General features: G+C 40.6%; 1 protein-coding gene across 2 annotated transcripts in view; it reads left to right on the top strand.

Annotated features, from left to right (window-relative positions):
* CNTNAP5 (contactin associated protein family member 5) overlaps positions 1-22,747 on the top strand; it is a 769,999-nt gene that overhangs the window by 407,972 nt on the left and 339,280 nt on the right. For both annotated transcript variants that reach the window (XM_070581024.1, XM_070581025.1), the window contains exons 9-10: positions 12,358-12,507; positions 15,350-15,521. In XM_070581024.1, coding sequence (XP_070437125.1) covers positions 12,358-12,507; positions 15,350-15,521 — 322 coding nt within the window. The remainder of the gene's footprint in view (positions 1-12,357; positions 12,508-15,349; positions 15,522-22,747) is intronic.

Raw genomic sequence — 22,747 nt, 5'->3', positions numbered from 1 at the left:
GGGTTAGGCCTAATTAGGCATTCTAAGAAACAAAAGTTGAATTGCACTTTAATTCTTCTTAGAAGCTATAAGATCCACCAAAGGACAGAACCAAAGTTTGAACTCAGTACTGTCAGAAAAGAAGTTGCCTTGTGAAAATATAAACTGGTGCAGCCACTTTGGGAACACTCTAACCGACCTTCAAAATGTTAAAGATGGAGTTACCATATGACCCAGAAATTCCACAACGAGGTATACAACTGAGGGAGTTGAAACCTAGGTCCACACAGAAACTTGCACACAAATGCTCGTAGCAACGCCATTCATAACTCTCCAAAGTGGAAACAAGCCAAACGTCCATCAGCTGGTGAGTGGATAACAAAATGTGATATATCTACACAATGGAATATCATTCAGCTATAAAAAAATACTGGTACGATTTACAACGTAGGATGAACCTTGAAAACGTTGTGCTAAGCAAAATAAACCAGTCTCAAAAGGGAACATCGTGTACGATTTCATTTATGTGAAGTGTCCGGAATAGGCAAATTCATAGGAACAGAAAGTAGATTACCGGTTGACTAGGGCTGGAGGTGGGGATGAGGAAATCGAGAGATGATAGCTACGTGTTACAGTATTTATTTTTGGAGTTATGAAATATTTTAAAATTAATTCTGGTGATGGTTGCCTAACTCTCTGAATGTAGTAAAAAATATTGAATCATACCTTTTAAATAGATGAATTGCATGGTATGTGAATTTTGTCTCAATAAAGCTGTTCCAAAAATGTAAATAAATAAAAGCAAAGTGGAATTCAATAGCAGAAAATAGAACTTTGCAGAGGTGATTGGCCATCAAAGCAATTCCTGGAGCTGGGCAGGTGTGGTTTGGAGTGGAGAGCGGGGCAGCTCGGCCCTGGAGCCTGACACCTCTCTTTGAATTCTGGCTCCACCTGGGAGTGGCCAGATGACCCTAGGCAGCCTCTCTGACTTTCTGTTTTAGCATCTATAACATGAAGACAGTAAAACTTGGCCTCCAGGAGTATTATGAGAATTAGGAATTATATATTTAAAGTGCCTGGCACTTTGTAGATATTCAGTTCCGGGTGCGTGTATTACTAGCTACTTTTACAGTTAGGCTGTGTTTCAAAAGTTCATTTGAAAGGATGGAAACTGTCTTTTTTTTTTTTTTTCTAATGGAGAAAAGCTTTTAAGTCTTGGTTTGGTTCCTGAGCAAGCACAGAGCAGCGTATGTAACCCTCTCTGTAAGGGACCTTTTATATTAATGCCTTAGGCTGATTTCTGGGACCTGGGACCAGCTGCTTCAGACAATGAGGGCAAGAAGTGGGAAAGAATGAAAACTTTTCTTACCCTTTGTCTCAGTTTAAACTGTTAGTTTTAAAAAATAATTATAAAAGTTGGACACTTTCTTTTTGAAACTATGAAAATTCTAGTACTCTGTATAAGAAAAAACAAAAATATGATTCTGTTATTCGATGTCATTCTAGTATTCTCTCTTTGTAGTAATTTTAACAAAATGGGAACCATGCTACATATACTGTTTAGCCAGAGTTTTTTACTTTAGGATATCACTGTCATTCTTGAACATTATGATTTTTAATGATTCCATTATATTCCATATTATTAAATATATCATATTTGATTTAGCTAACCTATTATTATTGAAAATATTGGTAGTTGTGAATTTTTGCTATTAGAAATAATAGTGTTATGAACTCTCTTCACTATAAATCTTGGGTGCAACTCTGTTACTATTTTAGAATTAATTCTTCAGAATAAAATTCATGGGAAATGAAGTATGACATCTTTAGGGTTTTTTTTTTTTTTATTGAGTTAATGATAGGTTACAATCTTGTGAAATTTCAGTTGTACATTATTGTTTGTCAGTCGTGTTGTAGGTGCACCACTTCACCCTTTGTGCCCACACCCTACCCCACCTTTCCCCTGACAGCCACCAATCCTTTCTCTTTGTCTACATTTTTAAATTCCTCATATGAGTGGAGTCATACAGAGATTGTCCTTCTCTAACTGGCTTATTTCACTTAACATAATTCCCTCAAGATCCATGCATGTTGTTGTAAATGGGACGATTTTGTTCTGTTTTACAGCTGAGTAGTATTCCATTGTGTATATATACCACATCTTCTTTATCCGTTCATCTGTTGCTGGGCACTTAGATTGCTTCCACGTCTTGGCTATTGTAAATAATGATGCAATAAACATTGGGGTGCATAGGACTTTTGGAATTGCTGACTTCAAGCTCTTTGGGTAGATACCCAGTAGTGGGATAGCTGGGTCGTATGGTAGTTCTATTTTTAATTTTTTGAGGAATCTCCATACTGTTTTCCATAGTGGCTGCACCAGTTTGCATTCCCACCAGCAGTTGGTGAGGGTTCCTTTTTCTCCACGACCTCTCCAACATTTGTTACTATTACTTCTAGATATTTTTGTCATTCTAATGGGTGTAAGGTGATATCTTAGTGTAGTTTTGATTTGCATTTCCCTGATGATCAGCGATGATGAACATCTTTTCATGTGCCTATTGGCGATCTCTATATCTTCTTTGGAGAAATGACTGTTCATGTCTCCAGCCCATTTTTTGATCGGGTTATTTGATTTTTTGTTGTTGAGTTGTGTGAGTTCTTTATATATTATAGATATTAAGCCTTTGTCAGATCTATGACTTTCAAATATTTTTTCCCAGTTAGTGGGTTGTTTTTTTGTTTCAATCCTGTTTTCATTTGCCTTGAAGAAGCTCTTTAGTCTGATGAAGTCCCGTTTGTTTATTCTTTCTACTGTTTCCCTTCGCTGAGAAGACATGGTGTCGGAAAAGATCTTTTTAATACTGATGTCAAAGAGTGTACTGCCTACGTTTCCTTCTCGAAGCCTTATAGTTTCAGGTCTCACCTTTAGGTCTTTGATCCATTTTGAGTTTATTTTGGTGAATGATGAGAAAGAATGGTCAATTTTCATTTTTTTCAGTTTTCCCAGCACCATTTGTTGAAAAGACTTTCTTTTCTCCCTTGTATGCCCTCAGCTCCTTTGTCGAAGATAGGCTGTCCATAGATGTGTGGTTTTATTTCTGGGCTTTCAATTCTGTTCCATTGATCTGTGCACCTGTTTTTGTGCCAGTACCATGCTGTTTTGATTACTGTCACTTTGTAGTATGTTTTGAAGTCAGGGATTGTGATGCCTCCCCTTTGTTCTTTTATCTCAGGATTGCTTTAGCAATTCAGGGTTTTGTTGCCCCATATGAATTTTAGGATTCTTTGTTCTAATTCTGTAAACAGTGTCATTGGGATTCTGATTGGGATAGCATCAAATCTGTAGATTGATTTAGGTAGAATGGACATTTTAACTATGTTTATTCTTCTGATTCATGTACATGGAATGTCTTTCCATCTCCTTATGTCGTCATCCAATTCTCCCAGAAAGGCCTTGTAATTTTCATTGCATAGGTCTTTCACTTCTTTAGTTAAATTCACCCCGAGGTATTTTATTCTTTTCATAGTGATTGTGAATGGTATTGTGTTCTTGAGTTCTTTTTCTGTTAGTTCATTATTAGAATATGGAAATGCTACTGATTTATGCAAATTGATTTTATACCCTGCAACTTTGCTGTAGTTGTTGATTACTTCTAAGAGTTTTCCAGTGGATTCTTTGGGGTTTTCTATATATAAGATCATGTCGTCTGCAAACAGTGAGAGTGTCACTTCTTCCCTCCCTATTTGGATTCCTTTTATTCCTTTTTATTGCCTCATTGCTCTGGCTAGAACCTCCAGTACTATGTTAAATAAGAGTGGTGATAGAGGGCATCCTTGTCTCATTCCTGATTTCGGGGGGATGGAACTCAATTTTTGCCCATTGAGTATGATGTTGGCTGTGGGTTTGTCATATATGGCCTTTATTATGTTGAGGTTGTTCCCTTCTATGCTCATTTTGTTCAGAGTTTTTATCATAAATGGCTGTTGGATCTTGTCAAATCCTTTCTCTGCATCTATTGAGATGATCACGTGGTTTTTATTCCTCAGTTTGTGGATGTGGTGTATCACATTGATTGATTTGTGGATGTTGAAACATCCCTGTGTCCCTGGTATGAATCCCACTTGATCATGATGTATGATCCTTTTGATGAATTGCCGAATATTGGTTGCCAAAATTTTGTTTAGAATTTTTGCATCTATGTTCATCAGCAATATTGGCCTATAGTTCTCTTTTTTTGTAGTGTCCTTGTCAGGCTTTGGTGTCAGCGTGATGTTGGCCTCGTAGAATGTGTTAGGAAGTGTTCCATCCTCCCTAATTTTTTGGAATAGCTTGAAAAGGATAGGTATTAAATCCTCTCTGAAAGTTTGGTAGAATTCCCCAGGAAAGCCATCTGGTCCTGGGGTTTTATTCTTTGGGATGTTTTTGATTGCTGTTTCAATCTCTTTCCTTGTGAGTGGTCTGTTCAAATTGTCTGCTTCTTCTTGAGTGAGCTTTGGGAGATTGTAGGAGTCCAAGAATTTATCCGTTTCCTCTAGGTTATCCATTTTGTTGGCATATAATTTTTCGTAGTATTCTCTTATAATCTATTGTACTTCTGTGGAGTCTGTTGTTATTTCTCCTCTTTCATTTCTGATTTTGTTTATTTGAGCTTTCTCCCTTTTTTTCTTTGTAAGTCTGGCTAGGGGTTTGTCAATTTTATTTATCTTCTCAAAGAACCATCTCTTTGTTTCATTGATCCTTTCTACTGCCTTTTTTGTTTCAATAGCATTTATTTCTGCTCTGATTTTTATTATTTCTCTCCTTCTGCTGACTTTGGGCTTTGTTTGTTCTTCTTTCTCTAATTCGCTTAGGCGTAGTTTAAGATTGTTTATTTGGGATTTTTCTTGTTTGTTAAGACGTGTCTGTATTGCGATGAATTTTCCTCTTAATACAGCTTTTGCTGTATCCCATATGAGTTGGTATGGCATGTTATCATTTTCCTTTGTCTCCAGGTATTTTCTGATTTCTTCTTTGATTTCTTCTTTAATTTCTTATTTAATTTCTTCAATGATCCATTGCTTGTTCAGTAGCGTATTGTTTAGTCTCCACATTCTTGTGCCTTTCTCAGCTCTTTTCTTGTAATTAATTTCTAGCCTTATAGCATTATGATCGGAGAAGATGCTTGTTATAATTTCAATTTTTTTTAAATTTGTAGAGGTTTGCCTTGTTTCCCAACATATGGTCTATCCTTGAGAATGTTCCATGTGCACTTGAGAAGAATGTGTATTCTGTTGTTTTTGGATGAAGTGTTCTATATATGTCTATTAAGTCCAATTGTTTTAGTTTTTCATTTAGCTCCACTATTTCCTTGTTGATTTTCTGTCTGGATGATCTGTCCCTTGATGTGAGTGGAGTGTTGAGGTCCCCTACTATTATTGTGTTGTTTTTAACATCTTCCTTTAGGACTGTTAATAGTTTCTTTATGAACTTTGGTGCACCTGTGTTGGGTGCATAGATATTTATAAGCGTTATTTCTTCTTGATGAAGTGGCCCTTTGATCATTGTATATTGTCCCTGTGTGTCTCTCTTTACCTGCCTTATTTTGAAATCTGTTTTGTGTGATATAAGTATTGCAACACCTGCTTTCTTTTGTTTGCTATTAGCTTGAAGTATTGTCTCCCACCCCTTCACTCTGAGCCTGTGTTTGTCCTTGGGGCTGAGGTGTGTTTCCTGGAGGCAACAAATTGTTGTATCTTGTTCTTTAATCCATTTCGCCACTCTGTGTCTTTTTTATTGGAGAGTTCAATCCGTTTACATTGACGGTGATTATTGATGCATGTGGGCTTAATGCTGTCATTGTGTTGCTCGTTATCTCGTTTTCCTGTGTTACCTTTGTTTCTCAGCCTGTGTGTTTTAGCCTACCTATTGACTTCTGCAATTTCTTATGCTGGATTTCTTAGATTTTTCCTTATTTATGTTTTGTGGCTCTGTTCTGTTTTTCAGTTTAGTGACTACCCTGAAGTTTGTATTTAGAATCTCGTGTATAACATAGTTTATTCTCTGGTGGTCTCTTACTTACTTGGCCTAGGCTGATTGAGTCCCTTTGCTCTTCCCCTCCTAAATTATTATTTTCATCTCTTATTCCAACTCGTGTTATGAGTTTGCAGTTAGAGTGATAATATCATCTTTGCTTTGGTGGTTTCCTTCCCTCTATCCTAATGCTACTGTTGAATATTTGCTATCCTATTCTGGTTCTATCTATCTGTCTCCCTACTCTGTGGTTTGTGACCCCTTTCTCCATTTTGTTCTTTTTTCAGATATGAGAGCCTTCATGAGGATTTCTTGTGGTGGAGGACTTTTGGTTATAAATACCCTTCACTTTTGTTTGTCTGGAAAAGATTTAATTTCTCCTTCATATCTCAAGGAGATTTTTGCTGGATAGAGTGTTCTTGGCTGAAGATTTTTATCTTTTAAAATTTTGAATATGTCACTCCATTTTCTCCTAGCTTGTAAGGTTTCTGGAGAGAAATCCACTGAAAGTCTGATAGGAGTTCTTTTGTAGGTTATTTTCTTCTGTCTTGCTGCCCTGAGTATTCTTTCTTTGTCTTTCATTTTTGTCATTTTTACTACTATATGCCTTGCAGTAGGTCTTTTTACACTGACAAATCTAGGAGATCTGAAAACTTCCTCCACACACATTTCTCCCTCAATCCCTAGATTTTGGAAGTTCTTTTCTATAATTTCATTAAGCACACTTTCTGCTCCATTTTCCTTTTTCACGTGCTCAGGAATTCTGATGATTCTTAAATTCGTTCTCCTCATTGAATACACTATTTCCCTGATATTTTCTTCATTCGTTTTAATCCTTAGTTCTCTTTCTTCCTCTGTCTGGAGCCATTCAGCCTGTCTATCTTCGATTATGCTAATTTTCTCCTCTATGGTGTCTACACGGGCATTCAAGGAATCCATATTCTGTTTTATCTGGTCCATTTTATTTTTCATAAATATTTCTGATTGATTCTTCTTTATAGTTTCAATCTCTTTTGTGAAGTAACTCCAGAACTCGTTGACTTGTTTCTCTATCTTTCCCTCTACCTCAGTGAGTTTTTTGATGATGGCTACTCTGAACTCATTTTCACTTAGTTTAGCTATTTCCAAGTCCTCAGGACTTAATTCTGTGCTTTTATTGTTTTCCTTCTGGTCTGGGGCTTTTATAAATTGCTTAATGGTAGAGGAGAGGTTTTTGCGCATGACTGTAGTATTCGGTTGCAGTTACAGCCTGTCGCCACTAGATGGGGGTCGAAAGCCATGTGTTCTGAGCCCTCCACCTTCAGGCAAGATGGTGACACCCAGTGCGGGTTGGAAGAGGAGGAGTACTTTCTCTAGTGTGCCAATCTGGATTCCGGTCAGCTCTCATTCTCTGGTCTCCTGGGGCCCTGGCTTGATGGTGTCCCTGCACATGGAAGCTTTCCCAGGTCAGCAGGTTTCCACTGCACCAGCAGCAGGAGTCCTGGATGATACCCCAGTCATGTGGCCCCTCCCCTGCTCCTTCCCTCACCTGTGGCAGCAATCCCAGTCTCTAGGGGAGGGAGCAAAGTTCTCTCTTACCCCGTTCCAGCTCCTCAAAGGCCAGCTGCAGCCTCTCCATTCTCCGTCGTCTTGTTGTTGTAGTTTTCTGATGGTCTGGCATTAGTGTTATTGGTTGAAATTCTGTTTTTCCAATTCTTTGGTTGTAGTTTGGAGGGGAGAGAGTCCTGGGTCATCTCACCCCGCCATTTTGCTCTGCCTCCTTCCTCTGACATCTTTAGGGTTTTTGATGCTTATTGGTATATTGCCTTCCGGAAAGAGTGTACAAACTTATGCTGCCATCAGCAATGTATGAAATTACCTGCTTCCCTCTGTATCCACTAACATTGAGTATAATTGGCTTTTATTCCTTGCCAGTCTAGGAGATGGCAGATATTAATTGACATCACTTTAAAGTTCAGAAATTTTATGATTGTCAGCATCCAACAATCTTTCCAGAACCCAAATCCCAACTTTTAAGCCTTGGCTTATAAGGCATATGAATGCCTAGCACCTCAAAGTGGCCCTAAATACCCTGTTTTTCTACCCTCCAGGTTTTTTCCTATCAAGATGTTCATGGCCTCAAAGGGATAGCTTTTAGTTCTTCCAAATGAAAACTGCTATGTTATCAGAGCTATTTATCTCAGGGAACTTTTGGGAGGAAAGCAACATGATAGAATTGATTTTCCCTAATTTGCGAATAACTAATAACACTTAAACTTATCCCTTTAAAAGAGTGTTTTTACAAAGTAAACCTTGAAGAACCTGTAGCAGTGTTATGTGAGGTCCATTAACAGAATGGTGTAGACAGGAGTGCTCAGGTAGAAAGCCAAGGTTTTTAGGAGAATGTGCCACTTTCCTTCCCTTGGAATCTATTCTCAGATCAGCTCCTCTAAGCTAGTTGTTTTTCCTCCCTTCTTTCCTTCCTCTCCTGAAACCTCTGATGGAGGTATCTCCACCCAGGTTGCGAAATTGAATCTCTAGGGATCTTTGAAACTTCCAAGGCCTGCAGCCACCCCTGGAAATATGCCTTAATTAACCTGGTCTGGGGCCCAGGGACCTGTCTTTTCAAAAGCTCCCAGGTGATCCCTTTGTGTGGTCAGTGTCAAGAACTGAAGTTCTAATAATTCTCCTCTACAGAGCTGAGATTTCACACAACCTCCCCCTGTGGGGACTAGGGGCCATGTAGGAAAAACCAGAAGAGATCAAATAAAAAGGAAAAGCTGACCAAAAAGGAAGAAAGAAAAGAAAAAGACAGCAAACAAAACTCAGTTAAGTGTTTATTTTAAAGATAGAAACATGGATAATGATGTGGGGAGGAGATGGTACCCTTATCAGGAAACACAAGCTGGTGCTCCAGCCTGGCCGCCTCATACTGAGCAGACCTTTTCTTTCTGGCCAGTTTCACTTTAAAATGACTAGATGATGCATCTCTATTCAGATGGGACCCTCCTTGTGGCCTCCATGTGTGCTTTCTTCCCTACTGGATCTCTGATGCAGAGGAGGGCACGGGGCCCTTAGGGGCTATTTACACTCTGTTGAACTAGCTTACTGACTCCCTTCCAGTCCACACAGTCTATAGCATATCTGCAAATGCAGTCTCATACTTTATGCAGGTGTATTTAATTTAGTAGGCAAATGAAAGTTAAAGGAGTGAAGACCCATATAGCTGGCTATGCCCCCCAAATGCCTCTGACAGAAGCCAAATATTTCACCAGGAAACACCTAACATAGCCTCTACTTCAGCAGCAGTAGGGGACCCAAACCCTGGACTCTGGGAGAAAGTAGGGCCGCCAGGCTGAGTAGCCTCTGGGTTCTCCTCTCTATCCTGAGCAGATGTTCAGGGCGGCAGCAAAGACTCACTGTGAGGGAGCTGGCGGATGCAGGAGGCTTCCTTACACCTGGGCTGTTCTGAGCAGTTGGAGCATGGCTGCCTCTGTGCAGTGCGGCTGCGCCCCCAGTGGGGTGCTGTGCTTCTCCCTGGGCTGCTTCTCCCTGGGCAGCTTCTGCACCCATCCAAGGGCTCAGGGGCAGAGCTCTTCAGGAGCTGTTCTGAGAAGTCCCGCAGACCTTGGCTCTGATTTTCAATGGTTTCTTCCCAGCTGCTTTCTTAGGGACTGCTCCAGTAGGCTCTACCAAGTCTGATTTCTTACCTTCAGAAAAAGCTCTTAATCCATCCCTTACCCTCCATTTTCACTGCTGCTACTGTCGATGAAAATAATCCATAACCAATCTATAAATGAAAATTTGAGTGAGTTTATTCTGAGCTGAAGTCTGAGGACCATGGCCTGGGGCTTTTCTTCCTGAAGGAAGAAAGGGCACCAAAGAAGTGAGGTATACAGAGTGGTTATATACCCCCATACAGGACGTTTCACATATGATTGAAATGTCCCTCCCACAATAGTCACAAGATTGCCCTGTCGGCACAGCGCTTGATGGACACAGCAGGTAGTGGGTCTGCTATCTCAGAGGGGGTAGCAGGAGGCAAGCCTATTGTCTCAAGCTGGGTGGTCACAGGTGAGAGCAGCAATCAGTTCCTAGCCTAAGGAAAGATGCGTAATCCTTAAGGGATGCCAACATTGGGAGAGGGAGGGAAGTTGCACCTTTATCTCAAGGGCCTTTGTTCTTGCCATAGGAAATATCTAAAGCAAATATAGAACGCACACTTCACAGCCTCTGTCAGGCCCTTTTGGAAAGATAAGTTCAGACCGAATCAGGTTTACATCAAATGGCTTCCTCATATTCTCCAATATATCCTATTGCTTGCCATTTTTATTTGTTACTACGTCGGCTAAGACCCTTGTCATTCTATCTTCTGGGGACTATGCAAGCAATAGGCTCTACCAATTCCGCTTCCAGCCTCACTGCTCTCAGCTACTATAGTCTGCTGCCAGGTTCTTTGAATATGCACCTCCAGCCAGGTCATTCCCATGCTAAAGACCCCTCATGGATTCCTATATTCCAAAGGGGTGATTTTCATTCCTGGCTGCTTGTTAAAATCACCAGGAAGCTTTTTTAAAATGCAGATGCCTGGAGCTTCCTCTCCAGAGATTCTGATAGAATTGACTTGGGTAAGATGCCGTCTGAATCATTTGTCAAAGGACATTGTTGAAATCCCTTCCTTAGTCTGCCATTTGAGGCCCTTGGGTGACTGATCCTCTTCATACCTGCCTTCCTATTGTTCTGTCCTACTTCACATTCCAGACCTTTGCTTCTTCCGACAGGTTCTCTGTCTCTTGGAACTTTTTCTCCATAAGTGGCAAACTCTTGCTCATTTTCTGAATCTTCCCCAAACTGTCATTGCCTCTTCTGTGAAGCCCTTTAGGGATCTTCACATGGAGTTAGTTAAACCTTCTTTCTTCTCTGCTTGTGTATTACTGTTCACCTGGAATTGCAAGTGCTATTGCTCCTCTGTCTATCCCATTATACTGAAATGCTCAAAGGATAGTATTTTAATCTTCTTTGCATATGTTTCTTCCACTCAGCTATGGACTACCCCAGGATAAAGACCATGTGATGTTAATAGCCTTACTCCCAAACGCAGGGGACCATTTTGTAGTTGCTGTTCTGTCTATTTGTTTTAACTAGCATTGTTTTCTACATAGGATGTGGCATGAACTGTTCTACATACACTACTTTATTAACTGGTATAATTCTCACAATAGCTTACAAGTACCATCGTTGTCCCCGTTGTGCAGAGGAAGGAACTTAGGCAATGAGAGGAGGAACACAACTCAACACACAGCAGTCTATGAGTGAAGAAGTGTGTGGCTCTGTGCTCTCATCAAAGACAAATCTTTGTGACTGGACTGGTTAATGACATCCGCAAGCACTTTGTACCAACAGAGACTTAATAGATGATAAACTTTTTGAAGGAAATTGTTGAAACACTCATGACTAATTCCCAATCCAGCTTCCTCAATAGGGCAGGTCAGCAGCATAGTGTGCACCAAAGAAATCCGAGCAAAAGAACAAGAGAGGCATTAACTCCTCCTAAACACCCATTCTGCTCCCTGCTGCCCTCAGAGCTTTCCTGCCGGATCTTGTTTGACCCCGTGAGCAACGATACAGAGTAGGAATGATGATAGTCACAGATGATGAAAGCAGAGCACCATGAAGGTGGGTAACTCAGCCAGTATCACATAGTTAATTAAGGAAAAAGACTGGTATTGAGCTAGTATGTTACCTCTCTCTAACAGCAGCCTGCCTCTGCCTGGCACGTCACTGGAATCTAGCTTTCCTCATATACTTTTGCCTTTAAAAATAGTTTATTTTATTTATTTATTTTCTTATTTTCTCCAAAGCCCTCCAGTACATAGCTGCATATTTTAGTTGTAGGTCTCTCTAGTTTTTCATAAAATAGTTTATTTTTTACTAAAAAAGAAATATAAGCCATTTGTAGAAAAATCTGAGAAAACTAAAATTGCCTGCAACCTCACCACTCAGAGAGAAAATCACTGGGAACATTTTGAGATTTTTTCCCCCAACCTTTCATTCTGTATTTACATATCAGTAGGTCAATTAATATGCTAATTACCTTTGATTGTAGTATACATACAAATTTGTGTTTTGCCCTTTTGTTTTTAAACAAAACGTGTTAGAATTTGTTCAGCCACACCCAAAAAATAGAGGAAGAAAATTAAGCGGTGAAAAGAGGAAGAAAGATGATTCTTGTGAGGGAGCTAGGACTTTAGCTTAAGCAAAATGAAGAGGGGGGACCTCTGTGAGAATGCGCGTGAACCATAGCAGGTGAGGAAGAGGAGCTCCGCTCTCTCCAAACCTCCCCAAGTCAATCATCCCTCAGCTTAACTTTCCTGTTTCCTTTGCAGGCGGCAACTTGCATGATGGTTTGTGGCATTCAGTTAGCATCACCGCCAGAAGGAACCGCATCACTCTCACTCTGGATAACAAGGCAGCATTCCCAACTCAGGACACAAGCAGGGTGCAGATTTATTCTGGAAATAGCTACTACTTTGGAGGTAAATTCCCCAGCTTTTGAGATTGAAAATAAAGGAGGGAGGGAGAATGCAGTGGACAATTATTTCACTGTGACATTCCTTCTTTGTCAATTAGACCGTTCTCCCAACACACACACATACACACACACTCACACACACACACACATACACAGGCACCCACTCCCAAGCCAAAAATAATGACAAGCAAACTCTCTCACAGCTGTGCAAATATAAATTATCTGGGTCAGTGCTGAGGAAAAAAAGAACTTTAGCTATGACAGTTGGTGTTAAATAACACGTCCAAAGGAGAATTTTTGTAGCCATGCCAAGCTCTGTGATCACATTCGGAAGGAGAAACTCAGCTGAAAACTTGGAGAAAGTGTACCAGCAGTCAGCAGTCCCTGCAGAAGAAAACATCCAGGTGGGAAGGCATAGCCAGCATACTCAGTCTTCTGTTGATTTCTTAATGCTCTATCCATCCCTTTCTACATCCCTGGAGGCCATGCGTATGAAGTGGGACAGCTAAAAATGGGGAAGACCTAGAAGGCCCATGATCTTGTGGCTCCATAAGGAGCAGCCAGTACAGATCCTGCCCTCTCCAGCGTTAGGTGAATCTTGGAAATCTTTCCAATGGCAAAAGCACAAGGGAAAACTGGTAAGGATGAAAAACATATGATTAAGCATCTGCTTCATTTTTATATATGCATGCATATTTTTATTTAGTTTTTCAAGATATTTTTTCATTAAAACTATTAGTATCTAATTTGTTCTTCAGCTGTTTGTTATAGAAATGACTTCTAAAGATTAATAAATCTCATTAGCTGTCTGACCTTGAGCAGTCTGACCTTGAGCTATCTGACACTTATGGTCCCTGAAATTCCTTATCAAGGACATGCGGAAAGGAAGAGAATTCAGAGAGGTCAAGGTTTAAATGTACAGCACAGTGCTTCCTACATTGTAGGGAGTGGACAGATGGGCTTCAGCTTTTGTGAATATGGGCATGGGCTGGCCCTGCTTACAGTTTCCAATTTTTTTTCCATCAGAAAACTGAAGAGGAGTATTGTATAAAGTGATAAGATGAAATCTCTTAAATAGAATTTACAAATCACTTCTCTCATACCAATGACATGTGGTTAAGCTTTGATATACGAAAAAGGACTTTGCACAGATGCAGCATACATATCAAGGTGTCCTAGGAGGGAAGCAGTGTGGAGCAATATCTCTATGGTTTGATTTTAAGGCCTCAGGAAGGGCCTCTGTCCTTCACTCCAACTCTCCACGTGTGCAAGAATAACAAATTCCTGTAAAAAGGAAACATTTCCATTTTCTGTAAATGTTTTATGTCTTACCTCATGTAATTCATGCAGTAACTTTGTGAAGTAGGTAATATTAGTCCCATTTCACAGATAATAAGATGAGTGTTTGCTGAGATGAAATAATTTGTGTGAGTAGTAGAACTAGGATTAAATCCCAGATCTGTGTCCTCCATAACCCATGAGTGACAGCAGAGGGATGCTAGCAAACGTAGCACAAAGGCTACAGAGGAAGGGACTTGGGGCCCTACAGCCATCTTTCACAGACTGTGTAATTGTGCATCATATGCATGTTTCATCAACAGAGGGAGAAAAACAGTAGCGTTTATTTCTGGGGAAATGATGTTGAATTAATTATGGTAAGTAAGCATCTGAAATGCCTCCAAGGCAAAATGGCTCCCCTCCCCCAGTTGAAGTTAAATGTGGATCTTCAGGGGCCCTGGGATTAGGAAGTGGAGATTTATCTGTGATTTGAACAGTGTTTAAACAAACGCCGCACATGTAGACTGTAAACTTAAGGAAGGTGAAAATGAGTTTGAGTAATAATCGTCAACTTACATAAATTCTCTCTACAGCTTCAATTAGAAGTTGTAGCATCTCTCTTCATTTTATAGGGTGCCTGTGAGCTGTTAACCAGCTGCTGGGCTTCAGCCCAACAGTGACTGTCTGTTAGAGATGGCTGAAATAATTCCCAATTATTTATGGGTTATTGCCACTTTTTCAGGCTTGCATTCCCATATGCTCTGAACCTATTAAAACCATCGGGGTGGAGTTTACAAAGAGCACAAACTCCTATAGCTATGTAGCTCTCTACCTGTCTTAATGGGGAGTAGATATGCCCTATTTTCAAGCTCTGCTAAATCAGTGCGACGAATTTTTTTAAAAGAACACCCTTTACGAAGGTATGGTGTTAAGCTTTCATGTATGCTGTTACAGCTCTATAGCAGAGTGTGTTTAAATCCTTAGTTCCTTTCACGTTTGGACTTGCTTTGCAGATCACTTCAAAATTCCACTTACGCTCCTATGTGTACCTTTCTCAGGAACTAAGCCTGGCAATGCTAACAATTAACCAGACAATTACTCTGCTAGACAATTAACCAGACAATTACTATGCTACCTAGAGCATAATTTCCTTTGAAAGTGTAATTCAGAATTGAATTGTGCATTTAGAAGTGTTTCAAGACAGAACAGAAATTCCTAAGTAGTTATAGCATGTTGCTTCCTTGGCATGAGTAAAGTATACCATGTACAAGAAGGACAAATAGCTTACCAATGGGAAAAAAGAAGTAACAACGAGATAAATGCTATAGTATTGGTGTTACTTTTAACACATTTTGTTTTGTGTTCTATACTGTGATTGAGTATGCCCCATTTTGTACCAATTCTGTCCCCTCTCCGAGAATGCTAGGATTTACAACAAAAACGTGCGCACTGCTGTGAATGAAAAATCACCAAAATAATTAGACCTCAAAGTTTTCCATCAATAGATCGCCAAAGCAATGACTGATCATTTCAGCATTCTTCTTCATTTTTTTTTCTCTGTCCCACAGGGTGCCCCGACAATCTCACCGATTCCCAATGTTTAAATCCCATTAAGGCTTTCCAAGGCTGCATGAGGCTCATCTTTATTGATAACCAGCCCAAGGACCTCATTTCAGTTCAGCAAGGTTCTCTGGGGAATTTTAGTGATTTACACATTGATCTGTGTAGCATCAAAGACAGGTAATTATTGTCTCTTCTCCTCTGTTCTCCCACCCCCTTTCACATTCTCACTGTTCTAAATATGAGTTTCTTTAAGCAAAATTCTAATCCACTGACATTAGCCATATTAGACATAATTGAGTTGCCTAATGGAAAATATTTCTGAAAGGATTTCAAGCCCAGAGAAAAATGGTTTAAATTAGTCGAGTCTCTCTTCATGTTGACTTGCAGTAAATGGGATATGCAAATTAAATCAAAATACAAATTTGTGAAAGGATTAAAATTTTATGCATAAACAACATTTGATTACTTTGAAGTTAAGAGTAAAGCAAAAAGAAGGAGGAATTACTTCTCTCCTAAACCATTTCATTCTTCACTGCAGGGAGAGTCCTTTCTAACACAGGCAGATGAGCTACAGGCCCTCTGGGAATCCCATACCAGAGGCAATGGCGGTGCCCAGTAGTACACAGCAGCTCCTGGCGGTGGCTGATCTTTGTGTCACTGCCCCTAACCCACTGCATCTTTGGCCCAAAAGAGACCAGATGCTGGACAGAGAGAATCAGCACTTTTACTGTGCAGCCTACAAATCTAGCAAAAGCTCAGTTTCTCTCTTCGTTTCTCCTTGGCGGTGGCTCTTATATTTGAAGTTTCTAGATTCAAAAGACTGCTGCAGAAAATTAAAGAGGATCCATTCTGAATTTCCAGCAAGGTTTATCATGTTTCCCATGTTTCTTCTCTTGCCTCCTTTTTCTTCCAATTCTACTTATCCTGGTCAAAATATCATTTGTTAATTGGGTGAATAGTGTGTTTTAAGTGCCTGCCTGTGTGTTGATGATATAGCGTCTCTGCATGTGTTTCATCAGGGAATACATTAGTCACTACAATAAAGTGTGATAAATGACCAAGAAGTGCATCCTTATTTGTGGACAGATGACAGCAGCAACTTGGTCTGGCCTCTGGAGAATGAGGTCAAGGAGGTTTTGAGGAAGTGGTGATAAGCCGAATCTTAAAGGACATGCAGACTTGGCTGACGAGTGGGGGTGCTGATGTTCAATGAGTTGGCAGGATGTAGCATGTGAGAGGGCATGGAATTGGAGGGATCATGGTTTGTAAGGATGTCATCAACACAAAACACCTACTTTCATTTTAAAATCTCTATTATTGGGGTACATTTTACAGTTGATGGTGTGTAATAGTTTAGTTGGCAACATTTATTTTTCTTAGTGGCATATAAAATAATGGTATGTCTTATAATTAATGGTGTCTTAGATTCAATAAAATATAGCTCAGCGGGGATGATAGGTCATTGTGGTAGAGCACATGATGTGAATATGCTACAGCTGTGGGCCAGTACCAGTTACGAAGAACTGTGCCTGTGGAATTTGGTTTCATGTTCTAGGTGAGAATCAGGAAGGAAAGAAGTCCGATATTCTTAGTAGAAAGAGTACTCAAGAAAAAGTGACAAGGATGGGTTGAAAGAGAACCAGCCCAGAGCTAGAGAAGTGGCTGCTCCAGTCCAGGGGAGCAATGATGAGAGGTAGCAGGTGCCTTTCCCGAGCGGCACAGAAATCAGCTCTGCCGACCATAGTTTCCTCTAATGCTTTGAATGACCGATATAATTTGGTGAAGCTTTATGCGCATGTTTCTCTGTTAATACCACCACACATGAGATCGTCAACAAATCATACAGACTTCCTGGCTCTTCTGCTTCTTTTTTTTCTATTTAACCAGCTGGAAAAGTGTGTAATAAAATATGTGCTTTTTTAGAATGAGCTAGTTTAGAGACCTCAGAATAAAAGATACCACATGGAAGAGCAGCCACCCCGACAGTCTTTATTGATGGTGAGGGGGAAGTGTCTGACTTCACCAGCCAGCAGGACCTTTTGCAAAGTGTGTATCAATAGAGGGAACATTTATCAATAGGGATCTCTTATGATAAGTTAATTGCTAATCAAGGACGCTCTCATTATTTTGGATTACATGAAACTCATTGCCATCTATACTGCATCATTACTTTTGTGTAATTGTAGTCAGTATAATTGTATTACATACGATTGTGTTTTGGTTAATTGTATGATAAGGGATTGTGTTTAGTTTAGTGGGTAAAAGGTATGTTTTTCTTGATTTACCAGACAGTGTCTCTAACAGAAGGGAAAACTGTCGTAAAAGGCTTTGCTTAATTAATTATTTCTTGAACTTATATTTAACATTTATTGGAGAGGGGCAGGGGTTAGAAAAGCAGGTGGTTTCTGAATCTTGTATTTTATTTTTAACGTGTTAACCAATGTAAACCTGATGTAAGAGCAAGTTAGTCTTTGCCTTCAAGAAGCTTACCACTTAGGGGTGGCGGTGGGGTGTCATGGGGCTTCGGGGGGGAGAACAGTCTGGCTGTAGTTTTTCTTACCTGTGCTCCTGTCTAGAAAGTCCATGAGGACAGCCTTGGATCTGGCCTAAGAGTCTCTTCTCTCCCAGACACATCTCTCTCTGCCCCTTCCTCAGAGGATATAGAGACCCAGGCCTGCTTCCTGTCCTCTCAGTGGTTGCCTGCCCCACTGCTCCCTCTTTTCCCTCAGAGTAAGCTGCCCTGGCTGTGCATGGGAATCAGCCAGCCCTCCTAGCTTCCCTTACTTGCTAGACTCCACTGGGCGTCTTACACACTTAAGACTCTTAGTGCTACTCACTTTGGGAAAACCAAGGAAGTTTTCACAGAAGCACAAATCTTCCAAAATCATAAGAGGTTCCTCCTGACAGGTCCTTTAAGCAAGTTCCCTTTGAGATGGTGCCTGGGGCTGCAGGCCAGCCACTGCAAGTACACAAGCCACCCTTGAGACAATGTCTTGAATAAAAGCTGGGAGTGTCCCTTCTCAGGGACAAAGATAACTAAAATAACAATTTGCATCTCAGTAATGGGAAAATTACCAAATCTTATGGTCTCAGGGAAGAAAGGAAGTAAAGTAATGGGCCTGGCCCACAGCTCTGGTAGCTGGAAAAGTGTTGGCTTTATGAGGTTTCATGTGCAGGACTGCTTTGTGCTTGACAGTCCAAGGACAGGTTGGGAAGAAAAAGGCAAACTATCCTTGTAAGAATCACAGTTGAGACCATAACAGAGCATTCCCAATAGACCCCATGCACTTTCAATAGTCTTTCTAAATCTCTAGAATCCATGTGTAGCCACTATCCCTCTTCTGTGGGCTGAATCTCCAACCCCATGCTCTCCACAGTCCAAGCCCCTGTTTTCCATGAGCTACATTTATCTCTTTGTACCTCCTTAAACTTGAAGTAGGCAAGACATGATATTCTGAAGTATCATAGAGCAAAGTCACCCTCCATAAATACTTCATTCCCTGAACACCTGTTTATCAGACCCATGGCTATTCAATGTCATAGATAGGCATTAGGTGAATGAGTGAAGTAGTCTTATGTATATACTTGAATAGGGTAAGTTGGGTAAAGCTGTTGAAGCCATGGGAGTACAAGAGAATTAATAACCCATTTTTTAAAGGGGGTAAACTAAAACCTGGAGATGTAGGTCAACTGGTTCATGGTCACAGGACAGAAAGTTGCAGTCCAGAGTTGGACACTGCCAGTTCTTGTACTTCCTTGTACTATTGACCCAAAAGGCACTGACTTGGACGTACCAGTCATTGTGTGTCTGTGGCTTTCTATATATAAACCCATCTTCTTCCTTTCCATATGAAAGTTTTTCAAGAATATGCAGTGTATCAAATTACTTGTAAACTTTAGGTGCTAATGAGATTCCATTTAAAAGAGGAACATTCAAAGTGGTGTGCAGTGTCAAGCAGGGTCTGAATGAAGTAAGGGTGGCCCATTCTCAGTGGCCTAGGTCAAGAAGTAGCTCTTCCTAGGACTTTTCTCAGAGGATCCAACAAGTCAGTTCTAGGAACCATATCCAGTCCTACAGGGTTCAAAGTCGAGGGCAGAAGAACCGAATCACCAAGTGCTGTCTAAGAATTCAAAGAGAAGACAAGATCCAATGTGTGAAACTGTGCTTGGGGGAGCAAATAGGGATACTGGTGAGTCAGCTGGCTGAGGTGGGGGCCAGTGGAAGTCATACGTGGGGAAATTCATTAATCTCAGTCCAAGTGGCAGCAAATTTGAGAGGTCGTAGAGAGTGTTTAATTCCCAGTCCACTACTTATGAGCTTGAGATAGGAGACACATTATTAAACCTTTCTGTCTATGTTTTCTCTTTTGCAAAACCAGGATCATAAAACCTACATTTGCATTGATTGTTAAATGAGGGGATGTGAGAAGTCAGGTCCTCAGCTGCATGTCTAGTAAACAATAAATACTCACTAAATGTCTGCCATGTTAATTTCCATAGCCAAAGATTTGCTAACTCTCTAGCTTCCGTGGGAAGAAGAGAAGCTCAGGTCTCTCTCTGAAGTTTTCCCAACCCTCACTATGGCCAAGTGACTCCCAGTAGTTTCTGGGGTGGATCCTCATAGATATACCTCACCTGTGCCCTCAAATCATTCTGCTCTGTGTCTTCCCATTTTGATTTCCACTTATTCAGAGTTGCTGCTCGTCTGGACCACCAATTACTGCCCATTAGGAAAATGTCCATCAATGTGGGTGCCAAAGTTGTGGTCTTTGTGTTCTCCTAAAACATTGGTTCTCAGGGCCTGCATGAGGTGAGGAAAACATGTGATATGCCTATGGCACAGAATTTAAGGCAGTTGTTATTTCCAGATTCATGCATGTGCAGATCCTGAATTTACATCAAACTGGGAGTGAGTGCCTCCTTAAATTTTGCAGGCAAATTCCAACATGTTTGTACCAGAATCACCGGGAAGGGTTGTAAAACTAAAAATGCTGGGCCCTGCCCCTAGAGTCTCTGATTTTGCTGTAGTGGGCTGGAGAATTTGCGTTTCTAACAAATTCCAGGGTACTGCTGGTGCTTCTGGGCTGGCCCTGGGACCAGACTTTGAAAACCACTGCCCTAAAATTTCCAACCCTGGAGGCCATGGGATTGTGGGAATTCTGTATAAAAGCAGTGTAGATGGGGGAAGGGATGGGTCCTGCTCAAACTGTGCCCCCATGCAGCTGTCCTCCTGATTACAGTCTCACAGGCTCTCTGAAAATTTCCAGCAGCTTGGTCTCAATGTCTCTCTCCAAATGATGTTGAAATCAGTCCAAGAGACACTGTGGGGGACAAGTGAATTTCATTTCCCTCCAGACTTTCCTGGTCTTTGTCACTCAGCTCCTCCTCTGCTTCCCACTATAAAACCTTTGTGAATATAAATGAAAACAGTCAGATCCTCATATGAGCCTGAATGAAGGGATATTTTGGTTGGAAGGGAGTGCAGTCTTAGAACAGCTGCAGCTGCCAACAAACATAACTTGTCTTTTTGTACTTGGGGGAGAATTGGCTTGCTGGCCCCAGTGAGAGCCATAGCTTGATCTTTCTTTCTAGATAAGCCTCATATCCTGTGGGGGTGGTGGTACCGTTCTCACGTGAGTAACTTCATCCACCAAAAAATATTTCTACAAACCTTCGTAAAGATTGATAGAGGCTGATTTCATCTGGTCTTCTGGTGCTAGCAAAGGATTTCTGTGGTCACAAGTCCCATTTCCTGAGTCATTTCCTCATAGAGTGATAATGTTAGGGAAAGTGCTTGGAGATCATTCAGCTCTGGCTTTGCTTAGAAGAAAATAGGAATCCCAGAGTATGGCAAAGCCAGGTATGGAAGCAGGCGCTCTGCTCCTGGGGTCTTTGCTACTCTATCCTGTGGAGTCTTTTTACTCTAATCCCCTCTAAAATTAAAGAATCTGCTTGTTCCAATGAGTGGATAACATATAGAACACTGCTTTGAATTCCTTTCAGCCAAGTAAGTTATGAAATATAGCTTCTCACTCCATAATCACTTCGCTTTTCCCCAACACACATTCTTTTAAGAAAAGCATCTGCTAAACTTTTTGGTCAATATTCCTACCTCCTTGGTTCAGAGTGTTGTAAACACTGAAAGTGGTGAAGCATTCTGTTGGATGACCTCCCATAAGCAGACTTATGCTAAAAACGCACCCTGTGTGGAAGTTTGTTAAAAACAGTAGATTATGTAAAAAGATTACATTCCAGGGTAATGCATATGTTTTAGCTCTTCTCTAAAATTGAAAGCCTTTGTAGTGGGTGCCAGAAAAGTTATTGTAAGGGCAATGCCCACACAATCTGAGCTTCTAACTCTAAAGTGAGAAATGCTACAATATGGTGTTCTCTTTTAACTCATGGGATGGGGCCAAAATCAAAACAAGAGCACTTCTGCTGTTTTTATTTATCATTTTTAGTGTATTTCATGGAGGAAAAGGAAAGGTTATATTTTATGTAACAGTTACTGAGCAAACATCCTCTAAATATTATTTAATTCTCTCTGCAGTCCTGCAACATCCACAAAATGGTTCTCAAAATGTAGCTCCCAGACCAGCAACACTAGTTATCACCCGGCAACCTGTTAGAAATGCATATTTTCAATCTCCAACCCATATCTAGTGGGCCATAAACTTTGGGAAAGGAGCAACTTGAGTTTTAACAAGTCCTCCAGTTGGTTCTCATGCTCACTTGGATTTGACAGCCATTGATTTGCTCTATTATTGTTGTTTTAGAGACAAGACTACTGATGCTTACAGAAGTTCAGTAAGCTGCCTGAGGTCACATTTTTAGAAATTGGTAGAGCCAGGACTGAAATACAGGTTTTGCTGATTCCTTAATTCATATAAATGGGGAGGACCTATTGACTAAAGGCCAGAGAAAGAGGAGAGATGGGCTTGGGTGGCCACAGCAGGTCAAGGGAGTGTCACTCATGAAATGAGATATCAAGAGGAACTTGAAGAGTGGACTAGGTTTATGGAGGTCAAGCAGGGGTATTCTTGGCAGGGTGGAGAGAATAAGGCTGGGACTGAGAACGGGTGAGGTGCTGGACATTTGTCTAGATGGGAAAGCTTGCATTGGCATCAGTGGGTCAAGGAGAACTTAAAGTCAAGGCCATAGGGAAATTGGCAGGATGCTAAATGGTTTAAAATCTGAGTAAGAGGCCATAGTGATAGCTCCTACTGAAGTAATACTTACTGTATGCCAGCCCATCTTGTAAGTGTGGGGGTGTGTGTATGTGTGTAATATATATATATTCTTATATATATATTATAGATATATATATATAGAGAGAGAGAGAGAGAGATCCTCACAACAAGTAATACTAATAAAACTCCGTTTTATAGAATGAGGTTGAGGCA

Source organism: Equus przewalskii, chromosome 17, assembly GCF_037783145.1.
Source record: "Equus przewalskii isolate Varuska chromosome 17, EquPr2, whole genome shotgun sequence".
NCBI classification, from domain to species: Eukaryota; Metazoa; Chordata; class Mammalia; order Perissodactyla; family Equidae; genus Equus; species Equus przewalskii.
This window is presented reverse-complemented; position numbering and strand designations above follow the sequence as displayed.